A 14,207-nucleotide genomic window follows, 5' to 3' on the forward strand; every position below is an offset into this window, starting at 1 on the left:
CAACTTGATATGCAGGGTCTGGTTGATTTCTCTAGGAGGCCTGCCCTTTTCCAAAGGGAAATGGAGGAGGAATGGATGGTGATAGGGGAGGGATTTGGAGGAGAGGAGGGAGGGGAAATTGCAGTCAGGCTGTAATATATGAGAGAATAAATTAATAAAAAAAAAAAGGAGGAGAAACAGGAGGAGGACAAGGAGGAGAGCAGCAGCAGCAGCAGCAGCAGCAGCAGCAGGAACAAAAACAAAGCACCCATCTATTTCCCAAACTGGCTGGAAGAATCTGTTGACCCTGATTCCTCACTGCACAGAAGGGAAGGCACTCTGTCTCCTGTCTCTTCTGTCCCCACACCCTGCTTTCTGGCTGCCCCACTTTGCTTCCCCACCTCCATGCCTCTCATAATCTCAAGAAGTCTAAAGCCAGGTGAGACAGCAGCTAGCTGCCTGTCTCCACCTCCACTCTGAAACAATGGGCTGTATGCCGTAGAGCAATTGCATTTACAGTCACTTGAAATTAAAAATGAAACCATGGTTATGACCTTGAAACATCTTTATAAATCTGTTCCCCTTCCACCTCCCTTCCTCTCAGATAACCTCAATGGCTCCTGAAGGCAATGGTTTACTGCAGAACAATAGGTTTTCAGGCTTCAGCCAGCCATGGCAAGATTACCTGAAGTCTTGCTAAAGGGCAGCTTGCTGTGCCCAGGCCCAGGTTCATTCGGGTCTAGGAGTCCTGAGAATATGAATATGTAACGAATCCCCTAGGAACACTGGTGTCGCAGGTCCAATGACCCACACTTAGAACCAGAAGCCTGCGCACAAAACTGTTAGGGAGAGACCCAAGAGCCACAGCTCCACTGTCCCTCACTCTGGCTGTTTTGCTGTCAGTGAGGGTCCAGTTTTGATCAGAGGTGGCATGACTGCCATTAATGGTATCACGGCATAAATTCGAGACGTTCCCCAAAAGCTCACATGTTTGAACCTCTCCAGCTGAGGCTGTTGTTTGGGGAGGTTATAGAACTCTTGGACATGAGGCCTAGCTGGCAAATTCAAGCCACTGGGGGGCAGGCCTTTGAGGAGTGATAGCCAGGCCTTACTTCTGGTTCCCAAACACTTGATGGCCCCCACCCCAACCAACTGAAATCATGAACTAAAATCAAGCCCCCACCCTCCAGTTGCTGGTGATAAAAATGCAAGTGAACATAAATACAAAGATAAGAGGCAGAACAGACCGGTGCTTCAAGTCAGGCCTCACGAGAAACTCACAGTTAAAGAATCAAGAAAGGGAAAGTGAGATGGTGTGCATAGATCTGAAGATCATTTGGCCACTTAGCTGGTGAGATTCCCCTGACTCCTCTTCCCGTACTTGCATTTCCTCTCTTAAGCACCCAGTGTGCTTTTCACTGGGCACTGGAGTCAGACAGCCCTGGAGGGAGCTCCTGCTTTCCTTCTGTATGCCCTTCCCGTGTTATCAGCCTTCTGTCAAGTGTTATTTTGGCTCACAGTTTCAGAGCTATTGATCCATGACTGACTGTTGCCCATTGCATTGGGCCCGTGGTGACCTAGCATATCATACAGGGAGAGGAAGAGACCCGTGCTCACTGACCCTCACCAGTGACCTGACCTAAAACATCCCCATTAGACCCTGACTCTTAACGTTTCCACTACCTTTCAGTAGCACAGAGCCAAGGATGAGTGGAAAGTTTCACTTGTCGAGAGGCTCTTGATGGCCATTCCAGATCCAATACCCCATTAATTTTTACCCTTCCATCTTCCTATATAAAACTGGGACAACCAATAGAAGCTATGAATCATGCCATCTAGGGGTCAGCTTTCATGTCCATGCATGTACGCTGTTAATGTTCACTATCATCATGAATACCTGTGACATTTTACTTTTCTCCCATGAGAACATCCAACACATTATATACTACTCTACATACCTGGTAAACTAGGTGTAGTCATTAACCCAAGCAATAGTGGTCAAGTAACTCTGACAGGAAACGTGTAAGATGGCCCAAATATTAAAAGTATATTCCGTAAAGAACATGTTTAATATAATATTTTGATCTAGAAATATTGGACACTTACATTTGAGAAAAATAGGATTTTAATTAACAATATATTCTGTGTGGTTACGGTCTAAAATATAGAGAAGGATCACGGGCAAGCAAGTCTGCAAATAGCTTGCTTGGGCTGATATAATTAAGGACATATTTTAGACCACTCTAAAGACCACCGTTCCTTGAAAACCATTATTTTATGTATGTGACCAAACAACAGGAAGAGACCTACAGGGGTCTCCTGTTTTCAATTCACAAAGATGACATGTCTAACCCACCTCGCACATCCATCAGAAAAGTAATGGTCAGTTAGTAAAGACAGCGGCAGTCCTCAGTGCCCCAGCTCTGCCTGCCAGCTCTCTCTTCCACCAGCTGATCCCATGTTCATCAGGTCTCGCATAATAGAACAGAGACTCACATAATAAAACAGGTGACTGCCAAAGACACTGAACTGTCTTGATTCCCTCCTTCAAACACCCTTGCTTCTCACCACACCCATGTTTCCCTTTTCACATAGAGGGTAAGAGAACCACAAAACTGTAAGAGCCCCTAATTACACCACGAAGAGCCAAAGCTGTAAGGTTGGAGCTCAAAGGAAAGCACTCCTAGGATAGAGTGGGTCTTCCAGCCCCATCCAGCATAGTTTCCTCCATGCAGCAGACCTCCACACTTAACTTAAAAGGAACTTTTGGTGATGGGTGACACACAATCAGATTCTATGGAAGAACAGCCCTGAGCTTCATCACTTCCTAATACTAGTGGGCACTCGATTCTGTTACCAGGAGCAAGAGCAGGTGTCTGAAAGCAGGGAAGGAAGGCTCGAGGCTCAGAAGGCAGAATGGCAGAGAATGAAGAGGTTACAGTCACCAATAAAAGGGCTTATTAACTCAAATCCATAAAGCCACATGCGAAGAATTGTGCTTCGGAAATTTGACCAAGGCAATATTTTTCTTTAATCTTCTGTTGCAGTTCTTGTGAAGTCACAGTATCCCCAATGTTTTTACTGAAATGAGATTTTAACTCTTAAAAATCTGAGCTTCTGTCCCTGGAAGCAATGCAATTTTATCAGTTTATACTATTCCCAAACACCCTTTGTTTGTGTGGTTTTGTGGTTTTCTTGTTTTTCCTTCCAAACAGGCCTGCTGTTACTAGACCTGCGACTTCTGTGATGGAAGGGACCTTTGAGGTAACTGTATGAGTCTTGGGCAGCCCATTCTGGTCCCAGCACTTTGATGGAGTCTCCACCTGAACTGACTCCGGGCCTGCAGATGACCACGGTAGGTTCTTCCACTCAAACCACCTCAGAGACAACCCCCGCACGACCTCTCCTGGCCACAGAAGTCAAGGAATTTACATCCTTCCTCAGCCAAGGCACAGGAGCCAGCATCATCCCTGGGACCTGAGCGAGAGCTGGCCAAGCCTTGGCACTCAGAATCATGGATAAGAGAGCAGCGAGGTCACACCTCACTGAAATCTGTTTTCTTGGGTCCCAACCTCTTCCTTTTTCAGCCACGAACCAAAAAGAAAAAAAAAAAAGTTGACTTGAGACACATACGGGGCGGAAGTTCGACGGGTCACAGAAGGCGGCACAGCTGACTGGCACCTAGGAACAACCCCAATTTCTCCCGCACTCTCACTGCAGTCCGCGGGGTGCGCAGGTGCTGCCAAGGAACAAACCAACCTAGGGAAAGACTGGAATCACCTGGGCCAACTCACAAACGGGGGACCCACTGGATAGAATATCTAAAAGTGACTGGAAAGCGGGGTAAAATCAACCCACACAACTCAGAAGGGAAAAGCCAGACGGGACAGGATTGTAAGTCGTTAACCACATCCTAGAGAGGACTGTGCACGCACCGCCAGGCCAGCATACACACAAACATTCACAAACATGCACATGTCTATTCTGCCCCAGTTGGAGTGGCGATTCGGGGACAGGTACGTGGTGTCCGAGCTTGGGACACCTGCCCGGAGCCCCGCGTCGCTGCGGGCAGCCCAGAGTGCTGTAGGAAGCAGGCGCTCCCAGATGCCTCACGGAGGGATGCTCATTGGCATCCCACCTGGGGAGCTTCGGGGACCGTGGTGGCCGTGACAGCTTTAGATGTTCCCCGCTTATCACCCTTTCCCCGAGTGCCCAACTTTGCGGGGCTGGCGCAGCCCTTTCCTACCCAAATACTGCCGCAGGTCGAGCAGGAAGCGAGGGGGTCCCCCGCTGAGCTGGTAGAAGAGGGAGCCCAGGCAGAAGACCAGCAGGGTAGCCATGCAGAAACCGTAGTCCCGGAGGGAGAAGCGCAGGAAAGGCAGCAGCGGGATCCGGCGCTTACAGCTGCCCAGGCACGGAGGGGCGCCCCCCACAGGGGCCCCATGGGGCCAGGGATCCGCGCCGCCGCCGGGATGCTGCTGCTGCTTCTTCTTCATCGCCGGCTCCGCCGCCTCGAACAGCCCGCCCCGGCCAGGAAGAGGTCACCCATCCGCCGCCAGCCGGAGCGCCTAGCCGGCTGTCTGCACATGGAGAGGGACGCGCCGAGGGCAGCCGGGTGGGGGCGGGGAGGGGCCGAAGTTGCCGGGCTCAGGGTACTCTGCTCGTCTTGGTCCCCACCGCTCGCTGCGGCCCCAAAGGGCCCAAAATGTCCCGGGCCCCGCCGTGGGGGTGGCGATCGCAACCCACGCCTGGTCGCGCGTCCTGCTAGCAGCCCCAAGTCCCGTAGCAGCCCTGCGCCCCAAGTCCCGCCGCGCCCCGGGCTCGCTCCCGGCTCGCCTCCAGCGCCAGCGTGGACCCCCCGGGCTTTGTGTGGGTCGCGGGCGGCGTGTTTGGTCCCAGTTCAGGCTCGGCTAGCTCAAGGCAGGGAGGATCGGGAGGCGGACACCACCCTCTCGCTCCACCTCCTTGACAGGGGCTTCCCTCCCTCCTCGCCTCTCCTCCCCTCCCCTTTCTCTCTGGCGCGAGACGGCCCGCTCTCCTCCCTCCCCGGCCCTCCCCTCCCTCTCCAACCCTGGGCTCGACGCTGGACTCGGTGTCACATTACGGCTTCTGCTGGGGCTGGCAGGGAGGGAGGAGGGGGCCGAGGATCAGCAACAAGGAAGAAAGTTTTTGGGTGCGTGGATTTTTTTTTCCCTCCTCCATTCTCTACAATCTGGTCTCGGTTCCTGCGCTACCAGCGACCTCTTGGGGCCCGCTGACTTCCCTCTCGTAAACAGTCGCCTTGTTGGAGGATTTGACTACATTTGTCTTTTCATTTGGGGAGCTTATTCTCTTTCTATATCCCAAGCGACCCACCTACCAAAAGCCGATATAAAGTGTGCTGGGATATGGGTTCAAGACCTAGCCGGGACGGTAAAAAGGCAAGAGGTGGGTGTTTTCGGCAGAGCCAGGCATAGCTCACGCCCTTGGCTCAGAATCAGAGCGCGCTTTTTTCTTGCCCTCCCTGGTCTTACAAGCATTCCACTGAAAACAAGGGTACTCCGCTGACGGAGAAAGACCTTACAGCAGATATAATTGGAGAAGGCTCTGTGCCTTCATAGACCTGTTTGACCATCTCTCTTCCCACCGCTGCGAAGTTTCTAGAACTGAAAGAGCCCACGGAGCTTCCCAGAGACCTATCCCAGAACAGGGCTGCTCTATCAAACACACTTAATCGTTTTTGTTTTTACAAATCACCAGATACAAATGATATGGCCTAAGGGTTACATTGTGTTTCCAGTGTCCTAGATTGTTTTTCTGTTGCTGTGATAAAGATCATGACCCAAAATGGAGGAAAAAAGAATTGGTTTGGCTTACCAGTTACAGTCCATTGTGGAGGGAAGGTGAGGCAGGAGGAACCTAGAGACAGGAACTGGAGCAGAAACTGTGGAGAAATGTGCTTACGCGCGGGTTCTAGGTTCACCTTCTGCTGTCTTTCTTATACTGTCCAGGGCCACCTGCTTAGGAACGGCTCTGCCTGCTGTGGCCTGGCCCCCCTACATCAATTAGCAATCAAGAAAACGCTCCCCGGACAGGAGCAAAGACCAATCTGTTGGAGACAGTTCTCCAATAATGTTTTTCTTTTCCAAGCTGAGGTAAGTTGGAAACAAAAGTGACATTTAGTGACATAAGTAGGTAGGTAGGACTGTGAACAAGACAGATCTATTAACCACTGCAGCATGACACTGGGCAGATTTCTTCATGGTTTCCCTGGGATTAGAAAACAGCATTTAGCTCAGGCCACACAATTCGGATGCCTCTCAACTCTGATCCCCAAATCATTCTAAATAGTCCAGTAGACAGGAGATGTGGGGCAGTTAAGAGCCTCATAACTCCACGACTGTTCTCCTGAAAACTTTTAAAACACTGTCCATCCAGAGATTATTCCACAGAAAACTGAGAAATGGGATCCTGGGAGCAAGAATTCACAATTAGAGGACAGAATGCATGATGGTTAGTTTTAAAAGTCACATGTCACAACGTAGAATCACCGGATAGAATGTCAATTAAAGACTTGCCTACACTGGATCAGCCTATGGGAATACCTGTGGAGGACTGCCCCGTTGTTATTTAATGTGGGAGGGCCCAGCCCACTGTGAAGCACACGATTCCCTAGGCAGATGGCTCTGAACCCTCTAAAAGAGCATGAGCCAGCAAACAAAATTCTCCATAGGTCCAGCCACACTTCTTTGGCTAGGAAGTGAGAGGTCAGTGGTCAGGGTTAGCACCATATGGAATAGCAAATAGGCCTGTCTTCAAGTTCCTCTCTTGAGCTCCTTCAATGAGGAAATGTGATTTGGAATTATAAGCCAACTAACCCCTCCCTCCCTAAAGTTGCTTGTGGCCAAGTTATTTCTCACAGCACCAGGAGCTCAAACTGAACAAGCGTGGCTTACCCAGCACCTGAATATGAACTTCCGTTCACAAGCTAGACCATAGGTGAAGGCAGCACCACACACAGCTACACTCTCAGAGTCACTCCTGCACGGGCACAAACTGCCCTGCCCTGCCTTCTCCTGGCCACTGTCTAAGGTCTAGGAGTGCTGTTTGGGACACCAAGGAGAAGAGAAGCCCTTTGTTTGTCACAAGAACCCCTAACTGGAGTGCTCATGGCCTGTTTCACATTCACCCCAGCAAGGGGGGAATTTGTCGGGATTAATGTGTACACTTTAGAGATGTGACTATCCCTTAGAGAATTAAGCCCATCAGTCATTGCTCATTAGTGTGAATTACTTTCATCAGTACAATGAGTGGCCCAGAATAGACTCCCAATTAATAATTTCTGAGTTGATAAAGACAGGCCAGGAGATGGGAGTTGCCAAGCAATTTTCCTAATGTTTTAGAGACCTCTTCTGACAATCTGGTCCTGGAGCAGAGCCTGGCCCTGTGATCCAAACAGTCACTGTGTAAAAGAATGTGTGTAAGACCCTCTGGGTTTACACTCCCACCCCTGGTGTCTGGAGCAGTTGTCAATGTTCTGTGGGGAAAGGCCCGCTTACTCTAAGTAATCTGATTGGGAAGGAGACACTTGGAGAAAATAAGTGAATGTAGAAATTAAAAAGAAAAAAAAACATCAGGGGGTGGGGGAGCAGCAGTGTAGTCTAGTGGTCAAGCCCTTGTTTTCGTTCACACAAGGCAATGGGTTCCATTTCTAGTGTGGAAAGGGTAAAGCCTGAGGACCCAAGTCTAATCTCCAGAACCCACAGAATAGAAGACAGACATGGCAGCCTGTGCTTGTGATCCCATTGCTGCGGAGGTGGAGACAGGTGGATCTCTGGGGCTCGCTGGTAGCCAGCCCAGCCTCCATGGTGAGTTTCCAACCAACTAGAGACCCTATCTCAAAGACAAAACAAAGCAAAAAGCAAAAATGAAAGAAAGAAAGATGCATAAAGATCAAACAGGATCGGAAGAACAAGACAGAAGTTGTCCTCTGACCACCAAACTTGTGGATACACACATAATCGTAAATCTGTGCACATGTATGCACATTCACACACACACATATGCACACACACACAAGCAATAGCAAAGGTATGAGAACAAACTAGGACAAGAATTGTGCACTGAACAAAGGAGATCTGATCTTTTAAAGTATCAGTGGCCTAGACATCTTTTAAAAACCTTACAGAGAGAAAGATGAGAGATAAAGAAGTCTCATATAGGGGAAAAATGGTTTGTATTTTTATCAAGAGAAACTGACCTGCTCCGATAAAACTTTGTTCTTCAAAGTCCTATAAATGACTTTTCTAGAAAGCTCAAATAATTAAAATAATAATAATTTATTTTAATAAATGGTATCTTTATCTTAACAAGATAGTACATATACTCAACACAGAAAATGGTGCCAAATTTTATTAATATTCTCATACTTAACATACTATGATTGCTAATCTTGATAGTCAACTAGAGAGGATTTAAGTTGTCTAGGAAACAACCCTTTGAGTGTGTGTGTGTGTGTGTGTGTGTGTGTGTGTGTGTGTGTGTGTGCAGTGACGTTTAAAAGAGGTGGAAAGACCCACCCTAAACATGGGCTGGGCCATCTCACCAGCCGGAGTTCTAGACTGAATATAAAGGAGAAACGAAGTTGAACACCAGCCTTCGTCTCTCTTTGCTTCCTGACTGGATGCAATGTGACCAGCCAGCCACCTCAAGTTCCCACTGCCATCTTTCCCTGAGGTGCACATGCGGCTTGTTTCTGCACTCTCCTGCAGAAGCCCCCCCCCTCCCCCTTAGGCTCTCTCCCAGCAAGCTTGGTGAGGCTTGCTTCTGTGGCTTGCCTCTGCATTTTCCCTCAAAAGCTCTGCTTTCCCCCACCCCTGCCTCCCCCTCCCACCTTGCAGCAAACTGGGGGTTCTTTCTACCTCCCCAGCCACTCAGAGAGGACTCAAAGAGCCACAGATGCCAGCCTGAGTAAGACAATGACAAAATCTCCTCAGCTCCAGTGGAGCCAAGGCCAGCACTCTCCCAGATAGCCAGGTACAGATGGTGCCTATCCTTGAGGAAAGGAGATTGGGGTCTCACACTGAAATCATGGAAAACAGGTAATCAGAGGTCACAGACAGTTATGGCCAGCCAGGCCATAGAACTAGTTCCTGATAGCCCCACAAAAGACAATCTTTAATCCTCATCTCAGCCTCTCTATTCTGCCCTACCAAATGGTATCCTGTCTGAGTTATGACTTACCTCACCCACCTTCCCTCCCCTTCACCCTAAGCATTCGAGGAATTTCTAACTATGCTGTATATAAGTGTTAAGACACCCGAGCTTGGGGGCGCACTCTAGATCTACACTGTGGGGAGGTTTGTTCGTTTGTTTTTAATTTTTTTGTTAGATATTTTCTTCATTTACATTTCAAATGCTATCCCAAAGTCCCCTATAACCTCCCCATACCTCTGCTCCCCTACCCACTCACTCCCACTTCTTGGCCCTGGCGTTCCCCTGTACTGGGGCATATAAAGTTTGCTAGACCAAGGGGCCTCTCTTCCCAATGATGGCCGACTAGGCCATCTTCTGCTACATATGCAGCTAAAGACACAAGCTCCAGGGTACTGGTTAGTTCATATTGTTGTTCCACCTATAGGGTTGCAGATCCCTTCAGCTGTTGGGTACTTTCTCTAGCTCCTACACTGGGGGGTGCTGTAGATGACTGTGAGCATCCATTTCTGTATTTGCCAGACACTGGCAAAGCCTCACATGAGACAGCTATATCAAGGTCCTTTCAGCAAATACTTGCTGGCGTATGCAACAGTGTCTGCATTTGGTGGCTGATTATGGGATGGACCATAGTGGGGCAGTCTCTGGATGGTCCATCCTTTCATCTTAGCTCCAAACTTAGTCTCTGTAGCTCCTTCCATGTATATTTTATTCCCTAATCTAGGGAGGAATGAAGTATCCATGTGTTGGTCTTCCTTCTTGATTTTCTTGTGTTTTGGAAGTTGTATCTTGGGTATTCTAGGTTTCTGAGCTAATATCCACTTATCAGTGAGTGCATATCAAGTGACTTCTTTTGTAATTGGGTTACCTCACTCAGGATGATATCCTCCAGATACATCCATTTGCCCAAGAATTTCATAAATTCATTGTTTTTAATAGCTGAGTAGTACTCCATTTTGTAAATGTACCACATTTTCTGTATCCATTCCTCTAATAACCCCATTAAAAATGGGGTACAGAGCTAAACAAAGAATTCTCAACTGAGGAATACTGAAGGGCTGAGAAGCACTTGAAAAAACGTTCAACATCCTTAATCATCAGGGAAATGCAAATCAAAACAACCCTGAGATTCCACCTCACACCAGTAAGGATGGGTAGGATCAAAAATTCAGGTGACAGCAGATGCTGGCGAGGATGTGGAGAAAGAGGAACACTCCTCCATTGTTGGTGGGATTGCAAGCTTGTACAACCACTCTGGAAATCAGTCTGGCGATTCCTCAGAAAATTGGACCTAGTACTACCGGAGGATCCAGCAATACCTCTCCTGGGCATATACCCAGAAGATGTTCCAACCGGTAAGAAGGACACATGCTCCACTATGTTCATAGCAGCCTTATTTATAATAGCCAGAAGCTGGAAAGAACCCAGATGACCCTCAACTGTGAGGAGGTTTTTGATCCGAGTCAAGACTCAAAATAAAAGACACTTATCCCTCCTGGCTTTACTCCAGAGATTGCTCAGTCTTCTCAAGAACATTCAACTCATTGTCCGTCACTCACTAGAATCTCTCCTTCCTTCTCCTCCTGGTTTGAATGCAGATCAAAAGTGCTGGTCCCCTCTGACCTATGCTTTTCCCTCTCCCCTTCATAGTCCATGCTCCAGGGCTTGCGGAGAGAACTTGACTCAGTTAAACACAACTGTACACCATTAGATTACAGAAATGCATAGGGCTGCTTCCTGGTTTCTTTTTGAACCCCCACACACACTTCAGGTGAATGAATGGATGAATGAATGAATGAATGAATGAGTGAATGAGTGAATGAATGAATCCCTCACAGGTTCCCTACAACCAGAATTTCAGCCAGTCTTGAGATTTGGGAGGGGTATGAATCCATGGCACTTTGTTGGTGTTACCAACGGGCCCTGATAGGAATGAGGGAGTCCGATCTTAGCCAGGCTCCCTAAGCTTTGTCTCTGGATGAGGACACCACTGTGCTCAGACCCATTTCTAAAGCACCTCTGAAAATAGAACAGCTTCAGGAAAGTCTTGGTCAAAAATGCTCAAATTGAAAAATGGAAGATCAAAAGACAGCCTGCAGATATAGGTGCTGAAGTCACTGGGACACTATCCTTGGTAAATAGTGGTCTCACAGAATGAGTTAGCTCCTGTAAGAGTGATTTGCTGTACAAGAGTGAATCTGGGCCGTGATTCTCTCTGTCTTCCATTCTCTTCATGTAATCTCTCCTAGCTTGATGCCTGATGCTGTTGTGTGGTCCAGTCAAGAAGGACCTGAACCAATGGAACTACCTAATCATGGACTTTCTCCAAAAAGAAAACTAAATGAATCCCTTTTCTTTATAAAGTGTCCACCCTTGGATACTTTCCTATAGTGCCATTAAACAAACTAATTTAAAAAGAATTTATCAGAATTCTTGATTCTATTTTATTCCAATGACTGCTACAGAGAAAACAAAATTCACACCAGCAGGATAGACATGAGTTAGGTATTTTCAGGAATAAACCATGCCCTCAAAGAACCATCATTATTATGCTGACGTGATTTCAAGTCCTAGCTTAGACACTGCAAGTCTAGTTGTTACGCTGTAATGTTGACTTCCTGTCTCTAAGATAGATTTCCCTAGAGCAGACGCTTTTCTTCTAGAGTGAATTTTAACTAAAATTCTTGGTTGCATCTGTCTAAAAGCCCAATGAGTTATCTAAAAGATAAATTCATTTGTAAATTTGTTCTTTTTTTTTTATTTTGTTTGTTTGCTTGTTTCTGTTTTTGTTTTTCAGGACAGGGTTTCTCTGTGTAGCCCTGGCTGTCCTGGAACTCACTTTGTAGACCAGGCTGGCCTCGAACTCAGAAATCTGCCTGCCTTTGCCTCCCAAGTGCTGGGATTAAAGGTGTGGGCCACCACTGCCCAGCTAAATTTATTCTTTTTTGTTTGTTTGTTTGTTTGTTTTGTTGTTTTGTTTTGTTTTGTTTTGTTTTTCTTCGAGACAGGGTTTCTCTGTGTAGCCCTGGCTGTCCTGGAACTCACTTTGTAGACTAGGCTGGACTCGAACTCAGAAATCTGCCTGTCTCTGCCTCCCAAGTGCTGGGATTAAAGGCATGCGCCACCACCGCCCGGCCCTAAATTTAAACTGTTACCATTGTAGAGGCAGTGGGACCTAGGAGAATGGAGTCAATAAATGAGGTAGACTAAAGTCCCATCCAATAGCCAACTTTATTTAGAGCATCAGACAGTTTCTGCTCTGAAGGTTAAAATAGTTCACCTGAGTAAATTTCTCATGGGTTCAAGCTGTATACAGTTACAAAGATAAGCCCAAATGGAGCAAAAACATGTTTTCCCACATAGGCACATAGAGCATAATTTAAACATTTAATTGAATAGCAACAGCAAGCCATAATGCATAATCTGAAATAAATTCTCTCCAATTTGCTATGCCTGGGAGGAACATGAACACAGATTCCAAGAGCAGTTCTGAGTTCTGAAGAAACTGAGGTCACAAGACTCTTGTTTTCTAACAAGCCCTCAGAATTTCTCACCTGACTCCATTCTCAACTATGTTCCAGCAACAAAGCCTTAATAACACATTTAAAGGCTAAATGCCATACCTTAGTTGGTAGGTAGTATATCATTTAATGGTATTAATTGTTGTTTGATCCAAATTTTTACATGTCTGGGCAGCACACAGTCTTCTACTAGTTTTGCAGTTTATCTAGCTCTGGTTTGCTAGTGTTCCTAGGAGGTTCTAGCCTGAGTTCTCCGGCTCATCTCTTACCTATAAAAGTTCTTTATTAGACTTAATCTGTCAATATAAAGTCAGTTTCTTTGTTTAAGTCGCGTAGTACATAATTAGTGATGGAAAGTGGCTAAGACTCTGTGAACAGAAATGTGTGAGACAGGCTGTGCAGCCTTGAAGTCACAAGTTTTCCAGGAAGACAAAAATCACCAAACGAAACTTGACAGTAAAAAAAGGTAACAGACACCAGAGCGTGGTGGCACATGCCTTTAATCCCAGCACTCGGGAGGCAGGCAGATTTCTGAGTTCCAGGCCAGCCTAGTCTACAAAGTGAGCTCCAGGACAGCTAGGGCTATACAGAGAAACCCTGTCTAGAAAAACCAAAAAAAAAAAAAAAAAAAAGGTAACAGACATTAAAATGTTTGTGGTGCACGCTGTAAATTCCTGAGCCATTCATATCGTTAGAGACACCCAGTGTTCATTTTGTTTACAAAAGGAATAATTTGGTAAGTGGAAATAGTATTTAGCTATGGGACACTTATTAATTGGGGTGGTAGATGTGGTGTTTGTCTATACTTTGTGAAGACAGGGACAAGAGAATCAGGAGCCCAAGTCCATCCCCAGTAACCAAGAAAGGGAGTTGGAGCCTGCCTGGGTGTCTTGGTTACTTTTCTATTTTGTGATAAAACTCAATGACCAAGGCAGCTTATGGAAGAAAAGGGATTATTTGGGGCTTACAGTTTCAGAGCATTATGGTGAGGCACACAGCAGCTGGCAGGCAGGCAGGCAGGCAAGTTGCTGGAGCAGTAGCTGAGAGCTGACATTGATCCACAAGCATGGGGCAGAGAAAGCTAACTGGGGATGACTTGAACTTTTGAAACTGTAAAGCCCATGGAGTGACCCACCTCCTCCAACAAGGCCATACCTTCTTCTCTTTCCCAAACAGTTTCGCCATCTGGGGACAAAATACTCACATATATGAATGAGACTATGGGACAACTCTCACTCAAACCGTCACAGTAGGATGAGACCCCATCTTAGATGGAATTCCAGTATGTGTGATCTAGGTTGACCCTTGGCCTCTTAGACCACAGTATGATCCTCCTGCCTCAGTGTCCTGAACATTCAAAACTATTTGTGTGCCACCTTGCCCAGCTAAATGGTGAGTTAAGGAAAGAAAGCAATTGGATTGGCAGTCTTATCAGGCCAGGAGTGCTATGACTCTGAAGCTGTGGTGGAACTCTCCTTGCATGGCCATTACTCTGACCTTATTGGTGCAAAGAGC

The 14,207-nt window shown here is 46.9% G+C and overlaps 1 protein-coding gene across 1 annotated transcript in view; it reads right to left on the reverse strand.

The window, feature by feature from the left end:
* The window catches only part of Ust (uronyl 2-sulfotransferase), a 318,112-nt gene extending 313,205 nt beyond the window's left edge, over positions 1-4,907 (reverse strand). The window contains exon 1 of the mRNA XM_021174866.2: positions 4,226-4,907. Coding sequence (XP_021030525.1) covers positions 4,226-4,475 — 250 coding nt within the window. The 5' untranslated portion in view covers positions 4,476-4,907. The remainder of the gene's footprint in view (positions 1-4,225) is intronic.
* Positions 4,908-14,207: the final 9,300 nt, after the last annotated feature.

This window comes from Mus caroli, unplaced genomic scaffold, assembly GCF_978045245.1.
Source record: "Mus caroli unplaced genomic scaffold, Mus_caroli_1 scaffold_9, whole genome shotgun sequence".
Taxonomy (NCBI): Eukaryota; Metazoa; Chordata; class Mammalia; order Rodentia; family Muridae; genus Mus; species Mus caroli.